General features: G+C 37.1%; 2 protein-coding genes across 2 annotated transcripts in view; both read right to left on the reverse strand.

The window, feature by feature from the left end:
• grm2a (glutamate receptor, metabotropic 2a) overlaps positions 1 to 13,150 on the reverse strand; it is a 37,377-nt gene extending 24,227 nt beyond the window's left edge. Inside the window, exons 1-2 of the mRNA XM_077574155.1 lie at positions 12,947 to 13,150; positions 1,427 to 2,153 (exon numbers count right to left, since the gene is read on the reverse strand). Of these exons, the coding sequence (XP_077430281.1) occupies positions 1,427 to 1,954 (528 nt within the window). The 5' untranslated portion in view covers positions 1,955 to 2,153; positions 12,947 to 13,150. The remainder of the gene's footprint in view (positions 1 to 1,426; positions 2,154 to 12,946) is intronic.
• A 3,251-nt stretch (positions 13,151 to 16,401) lies between these two features.
• tex264a (testis expressed 264, ER-phagy receptor a) overlaps positions 16,402 to 25,764 on the reverse strand; it is a 67,375-nt gene continuing 58,012 nt past the window's right edge. Inside the window, exon 5 of the mRNA XM_077572784.1 lies at positions 16,402 to 17,151. Within this exon, the coding sequence (XP_077428910.1) occupies positions 16,784 to 17,151 (368 nt within the window). The 3' untranslated portion in view covers positions 16,402 to 16,783. The remainder of the gene's footprint in view (positions 17,152 to 25,764) is intronic.

Here is a 25,764-nt window from a genome sequence, read left to right on the forward strand (position 1 = left end):
ACCTCTGACCCAAATAAAGGTACACTGCTTGAAGATATACAAAAAGCCATCGGAAATTCGTCTCAGGTTTGATGGGACATTAAACATGCTAAATTACTCTATTTACATATCCTACACAAAATGAACTGCGCAGCAATTTAGTGCACTTTCAGACACACACAATCCTGGTTGTGCTTAGTCAATCAGCTTCCACATTTGTTTGGGAGAGTAAACAAGTGTGCACCTGTTTTTGTACGTGCACATTTTTAGTAAATCAGGCCCTACGAGAGCAGTAAGCACGCATCTGCATGGCTTCCAACGAGTCCTTCTGCCTCTCTTTGCACTGTATTTAAATGCATTAATGAGGGGAGTCGCTTCAATTGGCCGGGAGTTGGCTGCATTCCTTCCCACAGCGGCACACAAATGGGCAAATAAACTTTTCTATCAACGCTAAACTAGCAAAATATATTTTAAAAAAAAATGAAAACTCCATCCATTCACACAGTTAATCTGCAAAAATAGAGCCCTCAGGATTAAACCAAAAACCTTGATGCTGTAGGTAACATTCATCGGCAGGGACGTGCACCAACATTTAGACTAGTGTGAAAAAGGGCACTTCTTGTAATTTATTCATAAATAAATAATAGGACATGTCTAATTTACCTACAGTATTAAATTATTTACAGTACCAGGAAGGGGTACTTGGTGAAGTAAGATTTTTTAAATACACACTGTAAAAACAGTTCAGGTAAAACTTTATCCAATTTGGTAAAAATTAGATCGACCCGCTACTTGGGTCAATTTGACCCAACTCTCTGGGTCATTTTATACAAAACAAACCCCCCAAAATTGGGCCATTTCGTACAAAGCAACCCAGAAAGTGGGTCTAATTGACCCAAGTCGGTACACTTTAAAAACAGTTAGATCAAAAGTAACCCAATTATGGATCAAAAAATGGACCAATCCACTTTATGGGTCAATTTGACCCAACTTTTTGGGTTGTTTTATACAAAATTACCCAATTTTTTGACCCAAGTAAAGGATCTGACCAATATTTATGAGTTGTTTTACGCTGAAAGACAAATTTCTTGACTCAAAGTTGGGTCAAATCGACTCAAGTAGAGGATCGGTCCATTTTTTTACTCATAGTTGGGTTATTTTTGACCCAACTGTTTTTAGAGTGTACCGTTATGGACCACCCGAACAACTAACAAACAAACAAAAAACTAAACAAAAACAAACACTTGTTTTGTGCTGAATTTCATTTTTTGACCCATCTTGTGTTATTTTTACCCAATTGTTTTTAGAGTGTAGCATCAAAATGTGTATTTTCAAGCAATACAGTAAAGTCTTTCATTGTTGGCATTATTGTAATAAATGGTACTTTAAACTCAATCCAAAAAGGTCAGATGCTCGTGTGTGCACGTGCCTGTTCATCATTACATACCTGAATAGAAACATCGCTGTAAGATCCTCCAATAACTCCAGATATGGCCAAGGGGACCTCATCGTGGATGGCGTAGGATCCATCGGGGCACGTGTACTCACTGTCGTCCACTTTGGTGAGCGAAGCCCTGACAAACTCGAGCGACTGCTCCAGAGCGTAAGTGTCCTTGGAGCACGTGTCCAGTATGTGAGCTCCCAAACGAATCCCGGGCAGGATGCGCTCATCCCTGTTGATTTCATCCAGCGCGAGCAGCATGGCCTCCAGTCGCTGGATTCCTCGCTGAGCGTTGATCTTCCCGCAATCCTCGGCGGCTTCGCCTTTCTGATGCACGGGGAAAAGACCGCCGATCATCAGATCTCCGTCCAGCGTGATCTCCTTCTTGGAATCCGTGTTGTAACCGACCACAGGCAAACCCTGGGGAGCCGGGGCGAAGAGAGTCACGCATGTGGCCAGGAGGAGGACGCGGGACAGCCAGAGGGGTCGGGGCACAGGGCGCACCCCCAACACTGGGGAGTTCCCCAATGACATATCCCTGGGCAGAGCAAAGTCCTTTTTTTTTTTTCTTTCGGTCAGCGTCTGATCAGCTTTGGATGGTGAAGAAAAACACAGCGAGGCGCGGCGGCACCAGATCTCACAGCGCCCGTCTTTTTATTCTGACAGAGGCCATCGAAAGCATCGGTGCGATCCTCCTGCTCGGGCTCCTCTTCTGCACTTGCTAGATTACAGCCTGCAGATCAAAGAGATCAAAGAGAAAGTCACTCTCGGCCTCAGATGCAACACAAGCGTTCCTTTGTTTTTATTGCGGATGCGGGGACCGCCGCCGCGTTCGATTGCACGAGCAAGCGTATTGAAGGTTATCGATATGATTTGATAAGACAACATTTGTGTGGCATTATGGTAAGAAATGCTATGTTTTTAGCATTTAGCCTACAGGTACGTTGAAACGTACTTGGAAATGTGTTCTAACATATTTGCAAGCACTTGAAAGTAATAAAATATGTTTGAACGTATTTACCTTTGAATATGTTTCCCAGTATTTAAATATGTTCAAACGAACTCGCAAATACATTTGAACGTATATAAATACATTCAAACTAGGACTGTCAAAATTAAAGCGTTAACTCTGTAAATGAATTTAAATTAATTAAAGCGTTAACTCTGTAAATGAATTTAAATCAATTAAAGCGTTAACTCTGTAAATAAATTTAAATCAATTAAAGCGTTAACTCTGTAAATGAATTTAAATTAATTAAAGCGTTAAAAAAAGTTAACTCAAATCACTCTGTTAACTCAGTGTCCAGACAAACCTGGAGGACTCACTGGTAGGAAGATGAATAAACATGGACTATAAGTAGTTAGTGAGCAGAACAACCTGTAAGCGAGAAGTTCTGAGAATGACTTGTTTGAGTCCATTTTGATCGTTTTGTTTAAAATGTGTTTTTTACAGAAGTATTCTATTCAAAGATCAAAGAAAGCTATCAGAGCAGTCTTTAATTCTAAACATACTTTCTATTTGAGTATTTTTGCATCAATAGAGATCCTGACGTTGAGGTCACGCGTCCCAAAATGGCCGTTAGAAAACACATCACCCAACTTTGAGCAAACGGCAAACGTCACACTTGAACAATAATTTGAAGGTGTTTGTCAGTCAAAAAGGTTAACTCCTAATTGGCAGTTCCACGCTTCCGCACATTCGAAATACGTTTAGCAATGAAAATTAAGAGTTAGGAGAAAGTCAATGTGGTTAAATGATACTTGAAGTAATGAACAATAGCAGTACAAAAATGTACTATTAACTCATTTACTGCCATAAATTCATTAAAAAAAATTAGGGGCGACAGGCAATTAAAATTTGTAATTGTAATTAATTGTATGACTTCACTAGTTAACTCATGATTAATCGCAAATTTGATATCTGTTCTTAATGTAGAATGAAAACAAATGATAGGTTTTCATACTCTTGCTAACAAAAGTGGAAAAAAAATGTTAAACTAATAGTAATAGTTAAAATGATTTTTTTTAACATTTATAGACATCAATGGCAGTGAATGAATTAAAAAAAAAAGAAAAGAAAAGATTATTAAAATTTTGGGGCGTCAGGTGATTAAAATTCAAATCGTAATTAATCGCATGACTTCACCAGTTAACTCATGATTAATCTCAAATTTGATATCTGTTCTTAATGTAGAATGAAACAAATTATAGGTTTTCATACTCTTGTTAACAAAAGTGGGAAACAAATGTTAAACTAATAGTAATAGTTAAAATGTTTTTTTTGTTTTTTTTTACGTTTATAGACATCAATGGGAGTGAATGAATTAAAAAAAAGAAAAAGAAAAGATTATTAAAATTTTGGGGCGTCAGGTGATTAAAATTCAAATCGTAATTAATCGCATGACTTCACCAGTTAACTCATGATTAATCTCAAATTTGATATCTGTTCTTAATGTAGAATGAAACAAATTATAGGTTTTCATACTCTTGTTAACAAAAGTGGGAAACAAATGTTAAACTAATAGTAATAGTTAAAATGTTTTTTTTGTTTTTTTTTACGTTTATAGACATCAATGGCAGTGAATGAATTAAAAAAAAGAAAAAAGAAAAGATTATTAAAATTTTGGGGCGTCAGGTGATTAAAATTTAAATCGTAATTAATCGCATGACTTCACTAATTAACTCACGATTAATCACAAATTTCATATCTGTTCTAAATATACAATAAAAAAAATTCTAGCTTTTCATACTCGTGTTAACAAAAAGGGAAAAAAAAGTTAAACTACTGTAATAGAAATAGTTCAAATGAATTTTTGACGTTTTTAGCCGTCAATGGCAGTGAATGAGTTAACACTATCATTGACCTGAACAGCTCATTACAATTGTTATTATAGAATATATTGTGTTATTGTATATTTAAGGGTTATTTTTTGGGGGGCGGTATCTATCAGGCCAGGCCACTGTTATTAATATTGGGAAAAAGGTTTTCATGTTGCCTAGCCAACATTCACCAAAAACAGTAAGTGCCTTTTTGGAGGCACTAATGAGTACTAAAAATCCTTAACAACCCACAAATATATCTTTCAGGTCCACTTAAGACTCCATGAGAATCACCAAACAAATTTAATATTTTTTGAATCTGCAAGGCAAAAAAAAAAAAAAAAAAGCGTCTCTGTGCAACAAGTTGAAAGTGTCTCAACAGCTCAGTCCTTTTTAAAGCAGCTCATTACTGCCAATTACCAAAATCAGAGTGCTGGGTTTTCTTCGAGCTGAGCATTATTTTATGTACTACTTCAAGTCAGTGTCAGCGTGGAGCTAAAGCAGTTCCTGTTAAAACACTGCAGAGGCGAAGGCTTATTGTTCTTCGTCTGCTTTTTGGTGTCGGTTTTCCCGACTCCCCGAGGCTTAATTAAGCCAGCAGGTTGACTGTGGGTAAAGTTTTATCACACTAAATCATTGAGCCAGAAGGATTTGTATCGTATCCAGCATCTCAGCAAATCAACTTGACAGACATGCAAATAATTCACTGCGCCCAAGTCAGATTATGGATGCTAAAAAGGGGGGATGTGAAAGAATCGATGCGAGAGAAAAAAGAAAAAAAAAAGCGAGCCGCCCATTAAAACAAAATAAAAACTCAACAGGAGTCAAGACTGCAGACAAGATTCTTTTGGGGTTTCCGTTGTTTTTCCTGCCTTCCTCCATCCCTCTCCTCCCTCTGCTCGTTGTTTCCATGGAAACTTGCCGGTTGGCGGAGAGGGTGAAGCGCAAAGTGGAATGCGGACCAAGACAAGTTGGTGTGTCTGGCCATGCGTGGTGGTGCTCGCTCCTCTGGGAGAACTGGCGAGCATGTGTTGTGTCAACTGGACCCGCTCCAGTCGCCGCTTCTCATCTTCCGTCATTAAGCCAAAACTATCGCCACCACATTTCTTTGAGATTTTCGTTTTAAAAAAAATGTTTTTTTATCTTTACATTCATTTGAAAACACTCTCCTCTACAATTCCAAGGCACAGTTGCTTGGTTACGAAGCAAGGCGACAACATGCCAATGTCTTGGTTCTGAATATGCTATAGACTCAACAAATGACAAAATAGCAACCCGGTTCAAGCATTCAGTCTTTCTCCTCAGACCGAGTTGAAGAGAAAAAAAACCCAACAAACAGCAGAGACGATCTTGCCCGGCGGCTCACTCTGTACTTTTAATGAGAAATGAGAGGTGACATGTTGCATTAGACAAAGAGTGTGGATGTCAGACTTTTTCTTTTGCTCCCTCAGCAGCTTGTCAACAAGTGCAAGTTCACGGCGTAAATGGGTCAAGTCACTTCTACTTCCCTGGAATACAAAAAGCACCAGCAGACGGGAGTGCCGGCGTTTTTTTGTTACACAAGAACTTTATTATTTATTTTATTTTTATTTTTTTTTTATGTTTGGAGTGCAGAATGCGCACTGCAGCGCGACGAAATATGAAGCGTTGCCTCATTAGACGTGCAGGCAGTCAAACTAAAACTTGACGAAAATGACATCACAAGATAAGAAAGGTGATGTTGTTAGCTGTCACATTTGCAGCCTCCTTCCCAAATGTCCGCACCCCAGGAGGCCTCCGAGCTCACCAGTGGATTTTTTTCTTTCTCTTTGCTGTCTTTGTTCGCTCCAACGTCTGCGCTCTTCTGATTTTGTTTCTCTCAGTGTTCTCTCGAGGAATGCTCTCTTTCTTGCAACAATTCTCAAGTCTATACTCTACATTTTGGAAAGATTGCCCATTTTAAAAAACAGTTCTTGATGGAATTTAGTTGCCAACGTTTTCCCTTATTCACACATTTACCTCTCTCTCTCTTTCTCTCGCTCTCTTTGTAGAGCATAGTGGTAGAAAATGCGATTAAATCGCGATTAATTACGGAATATTGCGTAATTAATTAGATTAGAAAATGTAATGTTTGACAGCTCAAAAAAAAAATATAATAATAATAATTAAAAAAAATATATATATACATATATAGAGAGATAGGTAAATGTGTGAATAAGGGAAAACTTTGGTAACTAAATTCCATCAAGAACTGCTTTCTAAAATGGGCAAAGTTAATTTAAAGTTCCTTTAAAGCCACCCTTTTTTCTTTTTTTTTGCGCGCGATTAATCAGCACCCCTTACTTGGAAAGTCTGTACTGAGGGAATTCCAGTCCCAACACGTCCATGTCAAAATTTAGCAGTAAAAATGTAATAATAATGCATATATTTGTAGAGACTGGGGGTAAAGTTGTATTTTACGATTTTAAAATGTGCATAATTTCACAAGTTATGTCATGTTTAAGATTAGGTAGCTCTTAACTCATAAATTTGCTTGAAAAAAAAGATTATTAAAAATGAGGGGCAGGAGGCGATAAAATGTTTTTAATTGTAATTAATCTAGTTAACTCATGATTAATCACAAATTCTATATGTTCTAAATGTACAATAAAAAATTCTAGGTTTTCATACTCTTGTTAACAAAAGTGGATTTTTTTTTTTTTTTAACTAATAGAAATAGTTCAAATGAATTATTGACGTTTATAGCCATCAACGGCAGTGAATGAATTAAAAAAAAACAAGAAAGAAAATAATATAAAAAATTCGGGGCATCAGGCGATTAAACTTTTTAATCGTAATTAATCGCATGACTTCACTAGTTAACTCGTGATTAATCACAAATTTTATGTACAAAACTAAACGTACAATTAAAAAAATCTAGATTTTCAACAAAAGTGGAAAAAAAAATGTTAAACTATTAGAAATAGTTCAAATGAATTTTTTGTCGTTTATAGATGTCAATGGCAGTTAATGAGTTAATATGAAAAGAAAAATGCACTGAGCTGTCACCAACATCTTACAAATGCAATTCTGCCATCTAGTGGCAGAAAAAATGACCTCAACACAAATCAATTTCACACTAGAGCACATTTTTTTGAATTTCAACTCAATTTTATGAATTATTATGACATTACTGCATCAATGACTAAAACATTTGCAGCCATATTTCTATTAGTTTAACATATTTCCCACTTTTATCTTGACGAGAGTATGAAAACTCAAAAAAATATTTTATTGTACATTTTATTGTACATTTAGAACAGCTATAAAATTTGCGATTAATCATGAGTTAACTATTGAAGTCATGTGATTAATTTATATATATATATAATGAATTTCTAATAAATTTCTAGTAATCCCCGCTCAGTTACCGACAGCAAGCCAGTTTTCCCTTGTTACTTTTACAAGCTTATATGAGTCCAATAAAAACACAAGATGCTGGCGCACGTATACATTTAAGACGCAATATCCAACCAAGGATTATTGCCTCCTCCCTATTTTTCCCATTTCTCCTCCCATGTGACCATCTCGACTTCCTTCAGCAGATGGCCTTTTTTAATTCAGGAGCATAAATCCCAGCAGCCGCTTCCACACTTCAAGCCAGACTGTGTGAAGGAATGGCAAAAGTGGGGGGAGGCGCAAGAAAAGGGAGTGCGGGAACAAAGCGGCAGAAGCAAGTGGGCGGGAAAACGAGGTAAAGGTTCGAGAAAGATGTCATTCGGGTTTCATTCTTATTTTGGAGAGTTCATATTAACATGGCGATGTGCTCCAAAGTTGAAGCAAATGTTAAGAAGATGGAGGTCATTTACGTGCGATGTTTTCACAGTGGGGGAAAAAAAAGTAAGAGCTCCCTAAAATGACATTGTGTGCACGCGGACAGAAAGACGGGTCTTGAGTGGGCGGGCTTGTTAGAGGGAAGGGCGGATGGACAACCTGCTGCTGAAATGTCACACGGAAGACATGCAGCTGAAACGTTGCAATGATTGAACATTTCCTTTTTTTTTTTTTTCTGTTTTCTGGAGAGCTCAGTATTGTTCATTCGGTAATTTTACTGATTTGACATGTCATCATCATTGCTCTCTTTTTTTTATTTTTTTTTATTGAACATTTCCAAGTTTGCTTGTGGAATCAAACTGGGTCAATGAATTCACACCAAATGAAACTCTCATTCCGTATACCGTATAGATCATTTCCCCTTGAGATTCTGTAAACCTCTTTCTAAACCTTAAAGGCGCTATAGCAATCCAAGTTCATTATTAGCGCACGCTGCCTACCAAACAAGAGCACTTAAACATTTATCACCCCAAAACTGGTTCATCTATATATTTTAAGACAGTTGCTAAAATGTTTAGAAATGACGGAAAGGAACAATGATGCTGATTTGCTTTAGTTGCTTAATAGCAAGTTCAGAATCAGATTTAATTATGACTCAAGTCTAAATGTAAAAATAACTCAAAGTACAGCCATTAATAGCTCAATCCCTGGCAACAAAAGTGAGTACACCCCTAAGTGAAACTGTCCAAATGGAGCATTTTTTTCCCTCCCTAGTGTCATGTGACTTGTTAGTACTACACTGTCTCAGGCATGAGGAGGTAGAAGGTGTGATCATTTTGGTATAACAGCTACAACACCGGAATACTATTGGAATATGCATGCTATTTGTTAGCATATTTATGGAATTTTGCATTGTTTGCTAGCATTAAGCTAAAGACATTGTCATTATGAAAAGCTATGAGATTGCTTTGAATTTGATTTAAAATTATTTTCTTTGACAGTATCCATCCATCCATTTTCTTTACCGCTTGTCCTCACAAGGGTCACAAGGGTTGCTGGAGCCTATCCCAGCTGGCTTCGGGCAGTAGGCGGGGTACACCCTGAACTGGTTGCCGGTCAATTACAGGGCACACAGAGATGAACAACCATACTCACAATCACACCTATGGACAATTTCGGAGTGTCCAATCAACCTGCCATGCATGTTTTTGGAATGTGGGAGGAAACCGGAGTACCCGGAGAGAACATGCAAACTCCACCCAGGAAGGCCGAAGCCCGGACTCAATCTCACGTCCTCTGCACTGGGAGGCGGACGTGCTAACCAGTCAGCAACCGTGCCGCCTGGTTTGACAGTATCTAAATCTGTAATTGAGATGTTAAACAAATGTCAGTGAGGACCCCAGCATCCCGTCAAATACAAACAATCCCAAAACCAGGTCATTGTGACACTTTCTGTAAAAAAAAATAAAAATAATAATAAAGTTAGCATAATCAACATTTCTCAAGTTCATTCCCTTTCGCCTGCGGCCAACTCATCATCAAGACCAGGAAGTGCCTCCCAAAAATAAAGTGCGTGACCTTTTGTAATAAGGCCGAGGATACAATTAGCGACGACGACCTTGAAGTTGAAAGTGTATCATCATACGTCTCCTCCTGGTCGCCATGGTAGCCACAGTACTCAATTTATCCAACCCCCCACCCACCCCGGCCTTCACCACCTGGAAAAGGGGGGAATCCCTTGCACGCCTCCTCCTCCTCCCAGGAGCCCCATTCCGCCTTCCTCATCAAACATTCATCCTCTGGCTGCGTCTCGCGCAGATCGTTACCGCAAGAAGCGGCACGACTCTCGGCCGTGTGATGGATGGCTGGCACTTTTGTTTCTGAGGGACGCACACTTTTTGATTGTCTTTTTTGTTTTTTTGCATAATTCATCATGTCTGAACTCTTTCACTCATCTTTGTGTTTTTTTTTTTTTTTCATCAATAGAAATGATGTTCCTGGAAGTCACTGTAAGGTATATTATCTTGTCAGAGCATTTGGAATTGTCATCATGGATCATTGTGAATTTTACAGTGCACTGGGCTTTGTTATTAGCTTCTATTGCCGTTTTTCACATGCAGTAGTCATTTTTGAAATGGTTAAGCAAAACGATAAAAGTGTTGTTCAGCTTTGGCGGAGGTCTGAGCTAGCTAGGCAAACTTATGTTGTAGATATATGGTCATCGTAGAATGGCTAACATAGATATTTGCTTTGTTTTTCACAAAATTCTAAGTATTCTATTCATAAAATGACATTTTCGAATAAAAAACTAACAATAAAAAACAGCTACTGGTGACTTTGTTTTGATTACGTGAAGTTTTCTCATGTTTTCCTTGCGTCCCTTTTACCGTGTCACGTCTACTCGTTACGTTTCCACCTGTCCCCCTCAGCTCTGCTCCTTCTGTCTACCAATCAGCTCCCTCCTCCAGCTGCCCATCTCTTGTCCAGGTGTGCCTCGTTGTCTCGTTAGTTTGCTTGTGTTTAGTTCCCTGGTGGTTTCTTTGTTACTTTGACCTTTGCCTTTTTTTTTTATAGTTAATTTTGTTTTTTCGTATTTCCACCTGCCTCATTTGCCTTTTTTTGGGTGATTTTATTCCCTTTAGCTTGGCTAGGGGAAAAAAAGAGACTCTGCTTTAGATTATTTTGTGGCAACTTAGTGGGGGAAGAAGTTGGAGATTCTGGGTTTGAGTCTCGGCTCAGTTCCTTCAGCTTCCTCCCACATTCTAAAAGCATACATTTACAAACATACAATACATACATTTAAGACTCTTAATTGTCCATAGGCGCAAGTGGGAATGTAAACGGTTATTTTTCTATAAGTGCCCAGTGATGGCCTGGCGGCAAAGTGCTGATTGAGATTTTTATTTATTTATTTAATAGCCTTGTTCTTCCAAATATCCTCATTTTGTAATATCCCATTTTTAGTCGGGAATCCGATGAAAAAGACCACTTCCTAGTGTTCTGCACTAATTGCTCCTCAACTCCAAAACGTGGCAGAACATGCTGCAGCAAAAACAAACAGGCCACAACATTAGGTACATCTGCACAATCCAGTTCATTCAATACACTACCATTTGACAGGTATGAAGGGATACTCAGAGCTCTAATATTATGATGACCTTATTTAATGTATATCTTAATGACAGTGTCAATTAAAAGTGAGTTTTGAAACAGCTCTTGCATTCATTCATTGTGTATGTGGTGAGGGGCGGGAATTACGGAATGGAGTGTTGCAAATGGCTCCCCACAAAAAAAAAAAATTAAAAATTAAAATAAATAAAGGGCGGATAGTTCAGTTGTATTTAACTTTTAAGTACAATATATTTGCAATTATTATTATTCATAGTTAATTTTAAAGAATGATCTATATATCTCAATATTGCATTAAAATTACATGAAATGATCAGTACACATCCATCCCTAATAAAAATTTTGGAATAAAATCTCAGCCTGCCACTGCATTTCAGCTAATCATGAGGTGCATGGTGTAAAAAGTTTGATCTGCTCGACATCATCACTCACCGTTCAATTTTACAGTTGCAGGCAGAAGGAAACTCATTAGAAGAAAACCTGGCGCACATGTTGAGGAGTCATTCACTGTCAACTCGCGCGTTACTTTGAATCCGCCAAACAGACTCGGGTGTCATTCATCGGAAGCTTTCAGCACCTTCACACCTCACCTTTAAGTGTTAGTGTCTTTTCTTTCCAGGCGGAATGTTCTCACTAGATGTGTGAATCCTAATTTTTGTGTATTTTTTCGGTTCATTTGTTGTTGTTGTTGTTTTTTTTTTTTTTACATAATGCTTATTGGAGCATGAACAAGCTTGTACATCAATGTGAGGATCTGTCATTGACGACAGCAGATGTTGCGTGGGCATCAGGTGCACAATACAGCAATAAACACACACGTGCAATCAAACGGAGCTCAATAGGATAGCCTCCATCAATGCATTATTGTAAAGAAACCTGCACTCACAAATGGACAAAATCATCTCAAATAAGTGCCCGAATGGAAGCTGCTCTGTTACCATTTGTAGTCAAAAGAAACAATATGGGAGGGATTTGTTTACAGGTGAGTGATCCTTCAAGACAAACTCACTGTACTAGTCATTGTCAAATGTAGCAACAGGTGACAGGGACTGTGGTGTTTTGGGGCGGAGTGGGGGGGGCTTCACATGATGCCCCACGTTTAAATAATTGTCCATAATCAACATCTAGCTCGCCATCAGTCCCGCACAGATTGCAACTTGCAATCCTATGGAATTTTAAATGACGATTCAAAGCAAATGATTTGCTTGCCGCAGGCTTGTCTTTATGTGTATTTTAAACCTGATCAACCATTTTCCTATGCTTGTGTTCCATTTATTTTAGGTGTGTGGGGGGGGGGGGGTCATAATGATTTTATGAGCACTTTAACTCCTTAGCCTGCAACATATATAATTTGTAGCTATTTTCCCCCTGCAACACACAAATTGCTGTTCAAATCTTTTAAAAAAAATCAAAAACATTTTTTTTTTTTTTTACAAAATACAAAAAAAATTAAAAAAATAAATGAAAATAAATAAATAAAGGAGAGCAATGATGATGACATGTCAAATCGGTAAAATCACCGAATGAACAATACTGAGCTCTCCAGAAAAAATAAATAATCAAATACAAAAAAATATTTAATGAGTTTATTTAAAAACAAAATTTAAGAGAAAGAAGAAAATACAGTATACGCATAGTCCTAAATATGTATCGATACGTCATGAGAGAGAGTAAAGAAAGCTTCACCAACATCAAGAATCAATGGTCGATATGGCGAAGTTACCCCCCCCCCCCCCCAAAAAAAAAAAAAAAACCGAAGATAACATTGAGACTTATTCTTCTTACCTGTGCGGGCTTCCTCAGCTTCCAGCGGGCTGGACGAGCAGCGCTGAGCCGGCGCACATCCTTCGGAGCGCCCTCGGACGTGCGGAGTGAAGGAAAAGGTGGAAAGAAGGAACGAAGGAAGGCGGGCCAAGTTGAGAGAACGAGAAGGAGACAAGAGAAAGAAAACGGCGCGTGTCGCTGTCCGTGGTGCTGCACACGAGCGCCGCCGAAGCTCCTCCAGCCCCCCCTCCCCCCTCCCCCCCCGAAGTCACATTTCACCCTCGACCCGCAGCAACATCGACGCCCACTTCATTGATCCCACACCGAGGGCGGGGAACAGGAACAGCCCTTTTTTTTTTTTCATAAATATCTCCCGAGTTGGGAATTGAGCTGTTATATCGCGCGTGTGGGAAATTCTACCTGTTACTTCGCAAGTTGCCGGAATTGGTCACTTCTAGACAAACGCGAGGCGGACTGCGGATGAGCGCACCCAGCAGGCTTGATGCAGTGGGGAGATCGTCATTCCAAGTGCAAACTAGGTTGTGGTGTCACATTTAAAGCTCGGAACGCAACGAGTGTACTTGTTTCGACTTGCAAAGTAGAGAGTGAGTCGCCCTCCTGTTTGTGAAAAGAAAAGAAGGTCTCTTTGGAGACTGCACTTTTTTTTGGTGGGGGGGGGGGGGGGGGCTCCACAAACGCGTTGTGACACGTCACGGCAGAGTGCGAGGTCACTTCCCGGTGCACGCAGGGGTCGCACGTCTCACCTTCCTGCCAAGAACAACAACAAAAGTGTCTTCACACGCGCAGCAGTGGTGGACGTCTGAAATGCGCACGTCGGCTTTCTTCTCTTTCTCCACCAGAGATCTAATGAGATTAATATTTAACATCGCAGGGAGGCAATCATCTGCGTGCCCTGGAAGCTCCGAGACAGCCCAGTGGGTTTCACTATTAATTAAATCACTTGTTGGCCCACTATGTCATCAGCGCCTCTCCCAGACGGACTTTCATGTGTAGCCTCAGGCCGGACTGGATGGACTCAAGTGAGGAGGACACAAGGAAGATATGCAATGAGGACATGCAGTCAAGTGATTCATGAGGACATATAGTGAGGACAAGTTGTCTGGAGGAGAAGTAGGGAAGACATTTATGGTAGTTGAAGGGCACGTTGCATGTGTGGATTACATATCGAAGACGTAGTGGTGCCAGGAACAAGTGAGCCGATGTTCTGACTTGAGAGCAAAAATTTGAGATATGAGCACTGTATGGTGCCAGTGAATTTAACGAAACTGGCGTCACAGCGAGCAGCAGTTGGGCATAGTGAACGGTTCTTTAAAAGAGATGTATCAAGTTTGTTGTCACCCGGGGGCGGAGCTACGTGGTGGCACGTGACTACGTAGTGATAAAAGTGATTCTGTAGTGCAGATAATTAGTTGAAAAAAAACTTGAGATCTGTTCAACACTGTAAAAAAGGAGTAATATTTAAAATAAAGGTTTTTTTTCACTCAGAAATTCGAAGTAAATTTGACAAAGAGTGTTTTGAGTACATTTTAAACCTGAAGGTTGTGGATTTGTTCCTCAACCCTTGAGTAAAAAAAACTGGTAAAATGTCCTCAAAACTCTTTTTTTGTAAGCTTTACTATTTTTTTCCATGTCAATATTACTTTTTTTTTTTACAGTGATGGGGAAATTGCAATATGGTTGCACACGTGTGCAAAACCTCATGGTCTCATCAGACCATAACCCATTTCCCATCCGTTTGGGCAGTTTTGTTATGGCACTTTTTTGGTTTTAACCCATTTGCTCCCAAAAAACGTATAAATATGTTCTATTTTAAATATTACCATGCTCACAAAGACGTATTTATGTTTTTCTTAAATGTTTTTTTTATTATGCTAGAGCATACTGAAGGCTTTGATGCAGCCTCTGAACTGAAGAGAAAGCATGAAGCAACGGTAGTTATTACAAAAACGGCCAGCAGGTGACAGCAGAGTATAAGAGATCAACCAGGGCCATGTTGCAACAAGCTCTTTTTGCCAGTGTTTTAAACAGATTTGTGAATAATGATGAAACCTAGCTATATTCTAATGCTAATTGCTGCAAAATTGTAAAAATGTATTTTGTTCCTGATGAAAGAAGATACTCTAATCTTTCTTTTGGTAGGTTCCATGTTTTTATAGCAACAGAACACAATATTCAGTGGGCCTTGCAAAATCAGTCAAAATCCAGTAAAACAGCCAGGAGCGAAGGGGGTTGCTTCAATAAATACCACAAAACCCTTTGAATGGGGGTGTGTAGACTTTTCTATATCCACTGTATGTGGTTAAAGATATGACGAGGACATGCAGCAAGGAGAATAATAGTGTGAAAATAAAACAGGAGTTACTTAAAAAGCTTTAATGGCTAACATTTATCCCCATGAAACAACAGTGGAGCAACTGGTGACATGTCCTTACATTTTTAAGTGACTTTCTCAACCAAACTGCAGGATATATATATATATATATTTTTTTTTTTTAATCCAGACTAGACTGCACTGCAAGGAGGAAGCTGTAAAATATGTATTTCTTCCCTCTTCTCAAATGTCAAAGCATTCATTCAAATTCGCACCAGGTCAATGCCAGACTTGCCAAGGTGACTGAATTTGAACATTTGGAAATGTGTTGCACTCCTACGGTATTAAAAGTAGCATTGAAGGACCATGAGCAAATTTAATTGGACGATCTTACCACTAATGGTTAAAGAGTAAGTTAACCCCCCAGAAAAATATTGATAATATGTTCTGTGCAGCCCCACTTGTCTAAATACGGTATTCTGGTTAATATTGCGTTAGTGGAAAATGAGTTGAGCAGCAAAATCCAGTATATATATATATATATATATTTTTTTTTTTAAAATCAATATTAGAAGGCAGCCATTTTGCCACTTGCTGTTGAGTGAAAATGACATCACGGCTGGTCAGGTCTCAGGTAACAACCAATCACAGCTCAGCTTCAGAAAACAGGTGAGCTGTGATTGGTCATTACCTCTGAGCAACTGTGATGTCATCTTCAGTCGACAGGAAGTGGCAAAATGGCCGCCGAGATGGATAAAAATGGCTGGATTTTGCTGCATAACTCATATTCAACAAATGTAATATTAATCAGGATGTCATGTTTAGACTAATAAGGTCACATATAGCATATTGTCAAGAAATGTTTAAGGTTGACTTCCCCTTTAAATACAATTGAATACAGGACCCTTTATTTCCCTATTTTTCAGGCTGTTGAACTGCTGTTTTACCTAAAAGAGAGAAAGTGGCTTAAAGTGAGCCAAATAAGCTCTGAGAGGCTCATCAGCTTCATCCGAGCAACAACGTGCGCGACCGCCGCTCACGCTGCAGCGTATCAAAACAAAAAAAAAGAGCATTGTGCGATAATTTTTTTTTATTTATTTTTTTTTTACAGACAAGACACACTCCCAAGTAATACACGACTTCATTTAGTTTAGCGCATTTTAATGTTTTATTATTACAGACACACGCATACACACAACCATGTGCTGTGCATCATTTCCAACGTGTCGCAGCATCTTGGACTTAACGCTAAAAATAAAACGGCTTAACAAACGAATACTGATGATTGAATGTTCTCTTTATTGGACTCTTCATTAGATACACCTGCGCAATCCAATGCCATTATGTGATGACATGGTTTAAAAGAGGATGTCGTTTTAATGAGATTATAAAAGAGATCAAATGTGGCGTGACTGGGTTTGGATCCTGCGACATGGTAACATGGTGGCTGATAACCAGCAACAACAACGACAACCGAGACGCTTTCTAGCCATCGTTACGTGGCTGACATCCCTTATCTCTCAACATCACTCGTCGCCATCATCCCCCAAAGGCTCCTTCTTCTTCTTCTCCTCCCCCGCTGCCGCCTCCTCCGGCAAAAGTTCACCAGATTTCCTATCACCACCCTCGGGGACCTCCCCTTCTACCTCCTCCTTTCCCGCCTGCTCCTCCTGATCCATGTCGAGCTCTTCGAAAGACGAGCCGCTGGCCAGCGAGCCGTCCGAGCCTCGCTCGCTGCCGTCTCTGTGCTTGCCGTCGCCTTGCACGTCCACCACGTCCCTCAGAGGGAGGGACGAGGCCAAGGAGGCGGCGGTGGACGCGGCCAGGGACGTCTCCCGGCTGTCCCAGGGAACGCCGGCGCTTCCTGAGCTGGCGTCGCTGTGAGAGTCGGCACCTGAGGGGGATGCGAGAGGATGGCAGGAGTGACCAAGTGATGAGGAGGAAGGAAAATACTGTTACACACACAGTGGTATGCATTACCCGCCCCACCCCCTCCCCAACTCATTCAAACACAAAAATGTTTTTTTAATACTTTGTCATTCACTCCCAAAAACATATTTATAGTTATTTTTTTTTTATTTTTTTATTTTTTTTAAATGCTATAGCATACAGAAGGCTTTGTAGCCCTTACTATCGCAAAAAAAAACAATTCTTGTTAAATGGAAAAATAAACAAACTCTGAATATCGACCAATGGTCTAACCTCCTCATAAATCACATTTTAATGGAAAAATATCTGCCTCAAATAAAAACCAAATATCAAAATTTATAAAAACATGGCCTACGTATATAGAATTTTTAAAACTAATTCTGGTTACTTAATTCTGTCTGTTAGCGAGAGCCACCACATCGTGATAACTTACATTGATGTTTCTGCATTTGGCAATTTATTATTATATTATATTATTAGTATGGGATTTTTTTTAATAGGTTTTAGGTGAACTGATGAATACACACACGCTCGCACGCACGCACGCACACACACGCACGTACACATACTCACCCACATACAAAAAAAAAAAATATATATATATACATATATATATATATATATTTATTTTATTTTATTTATTTATTTATTAAATAATAAAATAAATAAAATAAAAATAAAAAAAGGAGAGCAATGATGATGTCAAATCGAATGAACAATACTGAGCTTTCCTGAAGAAAAGAAAAAAAAAGAAGGCTTTGATGCAGCTTTGGACCCGAAGAGGTCGCTTAAAGTACTGGTATTTATCACAAAAAAAAGCCAGCAGGTGGCAGCAGAGTATAAGAGATCAACCAGGGCCATGTCGCAACAAGCTCTTTTTCCCCAGTGTTCTCAACAGGTTTGTGAATAATAATGAAATGAAGCTATATTCTAATGCTAATTGCTGCAAAACAGAAACAGATACAAATATAATATAAATATATATATATATTTTCCTGATAAATAAAGAGACTCTAATCTTTCTCTGCGTAGTTTCCATGTTTTTATAGCAATAGAACACAATAATTCTGTGGGCCTTGCAAAATTTGTCAAAATCTAGTAAAAAAGCCGAGAGCGAAGGGGGTTGCTTCAGCGAAAATGGCTGCGAGTGAATGAGTTAAAAAGCAGCGAATCAACGCACACATCATTTATAGCTCTGTCAAACGATAAAATTTTTAAAACTAATTAATTGCACATTTTCTGTAATTAATCGTGATCAATCACATTTTTCTACATTTGCTTCCATTTTTTTCTTCAGAGCTTGTGTAACAGATATTGACTTAAGTAAAATCATCAAATAGAAGTATATTTAGAATCAACAACTGTTCTAATAGCTTTCCTTGAATAGAATATGCTTTATTAATGCTTTTAGATTTATTAAATTAATTGTAGTGGAGCAGGGCAGTTTGTCTTACACGATTATTAGCTATTTCTATCTGTAGTCTAAAACATAAAATTAGCCATGTCCAATACCACTTTTTTATTTTTAGACTGATACCAGTATGTGGCCTATATCGTTTCCTTAAAATAACACAACATTAATGTCAATCTTCTATTCTTCTAATTAGTTCCCAATCGTAAAACGGCCACAAGAGCCGAGTATGAATACCTTGAAATAAAGCTGAATATCGGCCCGATATGATACCTGGTATCGGTGCTCGCCCATTCCTAGTTTTGGTTTTCATCGGAGGGTCATTATGACTGTTAATTCATATTAATATATGCCTCATATCATCACATATTCAACAAATTGATGGATAACTAGTTTTGAAATCAGAAGCCAGTCAAAAATAATAATATTAATAAAAAATATATATATATTTTTGGGTTATTTTAAAAGGGCGATTAGTAACAAAAATAATAATAAGTAATTTTGGTTTACCTTTGTGGGCCACATAAAATGAGGTGGCGGGCCGAATCTGGCCCGTGGCCCTTGAGTTTGACACCTCTGATGTAAAGCATGAAAAATACCAAAGGTTACAATGTCAGAAAACAGCTTGTAATTCTTATAGATTTCCAATTTTAATAAAAATAATAATAATAATAATCACCTTTAATATCCTCTATTGGTGTAAAACAAAGATGAGTCTTGATTTCAAGTTGGACAATGAGACACATAAAGCGTTTGTCTTTTCTACACAGTGTATTTAAACTTCTGGTTTCAACTGCAAATGATGACGATCTTAACCTAACGTTTACATACATATCATTTTTTTTTTTAAAGTGACTAAGACAAAAACCCGAAAGCGTTCGGAGTTGCAGCCTCAAACTTGTGGAGAAGTCACATGCCGAGTGACTGAACTTCCTTTAATTTGTCCCTCTCTTAGTTTAAATGCCACACAACATTTCACTGCGCTACTCAAGCGCCGCCTGCACTCGCATCAGCAGGCGTTACAGACCAGAAGCAGGTGGAGTCGGAGGGCATTGCAGGCTGGTCATGTGACCGCCAGCGACTTGTACAGCGCTGCATGCGGTGTTGTCGTAGTGAGAGGCAAGCGAGGCAAGTCCAATGCTTAAGTGGCAATATGTTACTGGGGATTATGACGGCCATCATTTGACCATGTCGCTCCTTCCAGCTGCTCCCCCTCTGGGCGCAAAGCTACACGCTCCCCTGTGCTCATCTTCGCTCTCATCCTTCAACCCACTTGACGCTCCTCTTCATCGAGTCGTCTTACTTTAGTTTTTGTATATACAGTGAAACAGGGAAAATGTATTTCTCCTCTCCTGAAATTTGTGAAAAAGTACTCGCCTCCCTTGTTATGTGGATTCACTGTGGTTAATCACATTTGTCAGTTCACTTTTAATGACCACAACCAAGCCTACCTGTTCAATAAAAAATAAAAAAAAATCACAAATTTAAGAACAAATGAGAAATAAAGTAATTGATATCTATGAGTCTGGAAAGGGTTAAAAAGCCATTCCTAAAGATTTAGGACTTTAGCAAACCACCATTTTTTAATCGGAATTAATCGCATGACTTCAATAGTTAACTCACGATTAACTCACTAATTTGTTTGACCTATTTCTATTAGTCAAACTTTTTTTCTACTTTTGTTAACAAGAGTAAAAAAAACTAGAATTTTTTATTGTACATTTAGAACAAATATAAAATTTGTGATTAATCGTGCGTTAACTCGTGAAGTCATGTGATTAATTACAATTAAACATTTTAATCACCTGATGCCTCTAATTCTCTATAATCTTTTATTCTTTTTAAAGAAAAAGATTAAAAAAAAGAAAAAAAGATAAAAAAATTAACTCACGATTAACTCATTCACTGCCATAAATTTGTTTGACCTATTTCTATTAGTCAAACTTTTTTTCTACTTTTGTTAACAAGAGTAAAAAAAACTAGAATTGTTTATTGTACATTTAGAACAGATATAAAATTAGTGATTAATCGTGCGTTAACTCGTGAAGTCATGTGATAAATTACAATTAAACATTTTAATCACCTGACGCCTCTAATTCTCTTTAATCTTTTATTCTTTTTAAAGAAAAAGATTTAAAAAAAGAAAAAAAGATTAAAAAAAATTAACTCACGATTAACTCATTCACTGCCATAAATTAGTTTGACCTATTTCTATTAGTCAAACTTTTTTTCTACTTTTGTTAACAAGAGTAAAAAAACCTAGAATTGTTTATTGTACATTTAGAACAGATATAAAATTAGTGATTAATCGTGCGTTAACTCGTGAAGTCATGTGATAAATTACAATTAAACATTTTAATCACCTGACGCCTCTAATTCTCTTTAATCTTTTATTCTTTTTAAAGAAAAAGATTTAAAAAAAGAAAAAAAGATTAAAAAAAATTAACTCACGATTAACTCATTCACTGCCATAAATTAGTTTGACCTATTTCTATTAGTCAAACTTTTCTTCTACTTTTGTTAACAAGAGTAAGAAAACCTAGAATTTTTTATTGTACATTTAGAACAGATATAAAATTAGTGATTAATCGTGCGTTAACTCGTGAAGTCATGTGATTAATTACAATTAAACATTTTAATCACCTGATGCCTCTAATTCTCTATAATCTTTTATTCTTTTTAAAGAAAAAGATTTAAAAAAAAGAAAAAAAGATAAAAAAATTAACTCACGATTAACTCATTCACTGCCATAAATTAGTTTGACCTATTTCTATTAGTCAAACTTTTTTTCTACTTTTGTTAACAAGAGTAAAAAAAACTAGAATTTTTTATTGTACATTTAGAACAAATATAAAATTTGTGATTAATCGTGCGTTAACTCGTGAAGTCATGTGATTAATTACAATTAAACATTTTAATCACCTGACGCCTCTAATTCTCTATAATCTTTTATTCTTTTTAAAGAAAAAGATTTAAAAAAGAAAAAAAGATAAAAAAATTAACTCACGATTAACTCATTCACTGCCATAAATTAGTTTGACCTATTTCTATTAGTCAAACTTTTTTTCTACTTTTGTTAACAAGAGTAAAAAAACCTAGAATTGTTTATTGTACATTTATAACAGATATAAAATTAGTGATTAATCGTGCGTTAACTCGTGAAGTCATGTGATAAATTACAATTAAACATTTTAATCACCTGACGCCTCTAATTCTCTTTAATCTTTTATTCTTTTTAAAGAAAAAGATTTAAAAAAAGAAAAAAAGATTAAAAAAAATTAACTCACGATTAACTCATTCACTGCCATAAATTAGTTTGACCTATTTCTATTAGTCAAACTTTTCTTCTACTTTTGTTAACAAGAGTAAGAAAACCTAGAATTTTTTATTGTACATTTAGAACAGATATAAAATTAGTGATTAATCGTGCGTTAACTCGTGAAGTCATGTGATTAATTACAATTAAACATTTTAATCACCTGACGCCTCTAATTCTCTATAATCTTTTATTCTTTTTAAAGAAAAAGATTTAAAAAAAAGAAAAAAAGATAAAAAAATTAACTCACGATTAACTCATTCACTGCCATAAATTTGTTTGACCTATTTCTATTAGTCAAACTTTTTTTCTACTTTTGTTAACAAGAGTAAAAAAAACTAGAATTTTTTATTGTACATTTAGAACAAATATAAAATTTGTGATTAATCGTGCGTTAACTCGTGAAGTCATGTGATTAATTACAATTAAACATTTTAATCACCTGATGCCTCTAATTCTCTATAATCTTTTATTCTTTTTAAAGAAAAAGATTTAAAAAAAGATTAAAAAATTAACTCACGATTAACTCATTCACTGCCATAAATTTGTTTGACCTATTTCTATTAGTCAAACTTTTCAAAAAAAAGAAAAAAAGATTAAAAAATTAGGGGGGGGGGGCATCAGGCAATTAATATTAGTAATCATAATTAATCGCATGACTTCACTAGTTAACTCACGATTAATCACAAATCTTATATCTGTTCGAAATGTACAATAATTCTTTTTTTCTAGGTTTTCATACTCTTGTTAGCAAAAGTAAAAAAAAAAAAAAACGTTTAACTAATAGAAATTGCTAAAATGTTTTTTTTTTACGTCTATAGCCGTCAATGGCACTAAATGAGTTAATCGCAAATTCTACGTTTGATACTCTTGTTAACAAAAGTAGTAAAAAAGTTAAACTAATAGGCTGCATCTATTAGTCATTGATACAATAATTTCATAATAATTCATAGAATTTTGTTAAAATTAAAAAGATGCACTGTACTGTAAAAAACGAGTTATATTGATTTGTGTTGGTCATTTTTCTGACACTAGATGGCATAATTGCATTTGTAAGCTGGTGACAGCTCAGTGCATTTTTCTTTTCATATTAAGAGCTATTTAGTCTTTAACATGAAGTAACTTGTGAAATTCTGCACATTTTTTTTTTAAATTGTAAAAACAAACATCTTGTCCCCAGTTTCCATGATCATCACCATTTAAAGAATAGCCTACATTTATTATCGTTTGATCTTGATGCTTTCACACTCCAGATGAACGTCATCAACACGGCACACAGTACAAAAAAACAAGTCATGTCCAGACTGTGTACCCATTACAACGTAACTATCACATGGGGTGTTCTATATGAGAAGTCCATTTGTGTTATTCATCAAGGGGCTGAGAAATGTTCTGTTGATTAGCTGGCAAGTCTCAACAGGAGGCGATGGGAGCGAACGCTCTTTGCTGAGGTGTGAATGGGACTTCTGATGAATGCGGATGATCGTCCCACATGGGAATGCCTCGGCAATACGAGGACATTTACGGGAAATAATGGCTCTGCTTAAGGATAATTGGCTGAAGATGCGCCAGAACGTTGGATGACCCTCAAGCAGTCATAAAAAGCTAGCTGGACCCTTCAAAGTCTTTTCGATGACATTTGCCTAATTCCCTTACTAAATTGAGCCCATCGGGATTATAATAGCTCAGAATCCAGAGGATCCTTTAAGTAGCAATGTAAAAAGAACGGAGTTCACAGAAGGAGGCAGAACGTTAAACAGTGGATGGATGTTGTTTACAAGGGAAAGGAACGAGCAGTTTGGGATCATTGTGATGAATATCTTGCATTATCCTGTTTGCCGACTTAATTCTAACTGGGAATCATTGTACTAATACTCGTCGTATTTCTCCAGTAGGCTGAATGCGGAAAGACATAATGGCCACTGAATGCTAATATTGGCTTGTTGTAGAGTACTTTTTCTTTTTTGACTGTCATTTTAACTCCAACGTGTATTAAAGTAACAATTGTTTGAAGGTTTATAATAACTGTTAAGTATCTATGCTGATTTCTGTTAGCCTGTCAGAGTCCGTTTGTATTATGATAGCATTAAGCTAGCACATACAATTACATGGTTTGGTTAATTTTGTAAAGTATACAAAGTTAAAAATTACTTTTTCTTTTTTGACTGTCATTTTAACTCCAATGTGTATTAAAGTGGCAGTTTGAAGGTTTATAATAACTGTTAAGTATCTATGCTGATTTCTGTTAGCCTGTCAGAGTCCGTTTGTATTATGATAGCATTAAGCTAGCACATACAATTACATGGTTTGGTTAATTTTGTAAAGTATACAAAGTTAAAAATTACTTTTTCTTTTTTGACTGTCATTTTAACTCCAATGTGTATTAAAGTGGCAGTTGTTTGAAGGTTTATAATAACTGTTAAGTATCTATGCTGATTTCTGTTAGCCTGTCAGAGTCCGTTTGTATTATGATAGCATTAAGCAAGCACATACAATTACATGGTTTGGTAAAATTTGTAAAGTATACAAAGTAAAAAATATTTTTTTCTTTTTTGACTATCATTTTAACTCCAATGTGTATTAAAGTGGCAGTTTGAAGGTTTATAATAACTGTTAAGTATCTATGCTGATTTATGTTAGCCTGTCAGAGTCCGTTTGTATTATGATAGCATTAAGCTAGCACATACAATTACATGGTTTGGTTAAATTTGTTAAGTATACAAAGTTGAATTGTCTTTTGTTTCAATTTAGTTTTTGTTTGGTCAACTTGTTGCATGTTTTGCTTCTTATTTGGTGACTTTTGTGAGCAAGCTTCTCTCAAAATGAGGTTATTATATGACAGTCTCTTTTCCTGACAAAGTGAGAAAAGGTGCCAAGGAATATTAATAATAATAATTTTTTTTTTTTTGCCTCACAATGTTATCCACGGTTCACTTTGTGAATGCACATACTGAATGCTTATTCATGCAAAATATCAACAAAACATGCAAATGAAGCCCACTTGCTGGTGCCCGCCAATGATGAACAAGCTTCTCATTCATTGCACATAATTTTGTAGGCGTGCTTGCGGTCAAGTACGCTGAAGGGCGAGAAGGCAGGTTATCTCCCGCATGCCCGAATGGGATTTCCACAAATGGCTTGCCAGACAAAAGCTTAGCCGCACTGATTGCGCTGGCCCTCGCTAAGAAAGCTTCACGGCGTCAGGGAATACCAGTCAAATGATATACACGCTCTATCTCTGGCACAAGAGTGCCAAAAATCAGATTCCTGTAAAAGTGTATCCATAATACAGTCGTACCTTGAGATAAGCTCACGGATGGGCTACTTAAGTGCAAGGACTGATCTTTGGGTGCATTTTCACAAAAATCATCTCACTCAAAGATGTTGATGTTGCACTACTGTATGTTTGTCTTGTATGACATTCAAAATCCCCCCAATAAATAGGCTGGCTCACCTGCAAAAGTGCAGAATAGGGCAGTGAAGTTTGTTCCCGGTGCGTCTTCTCTGCATCATCATCAACAGCTGCTTGCCCAATTAAGCCACCGTACGATTATTACAAGTGTTGATTATATATCCATGTTTTGGGAGGACACAAATTCAAATTAGCCGTCAACGGTTCATGTTGCTGCTTTGTGTACTTTTGTCAGATCAGTGTATTGGTGAGTTAGGTTGAAACGAGGTAGATAGTTTTGTGTTCAAATTCCGTGAATTTATAAATCAGCTTCCTACTCTTCTGAGACATTTTCTTGACCTAATTTGGTCCTGGCTTTTTACCAGACCTGCTCTCTTCTTCTCTGATAGAGTAGTTTCAGGATTGAGGCATTCTTAAGCAATGGCTGCCATCTAGTGGT

Source organism: Vanacampus margaritifer, chromosome 8, assembly GCF_051991255.1.
Source record: "Vanacampus margaritifer isolate UIUO_Vmar chromosome 8, RoL_Vmar_1.0, whole genome shotgun sequence".
NCBI lineage: Eukaryota > Metazoa > Chordata > Actinopteri > Syngnathiformes > Syngnathidae > Vanacampus > Vanacampus margaritifer.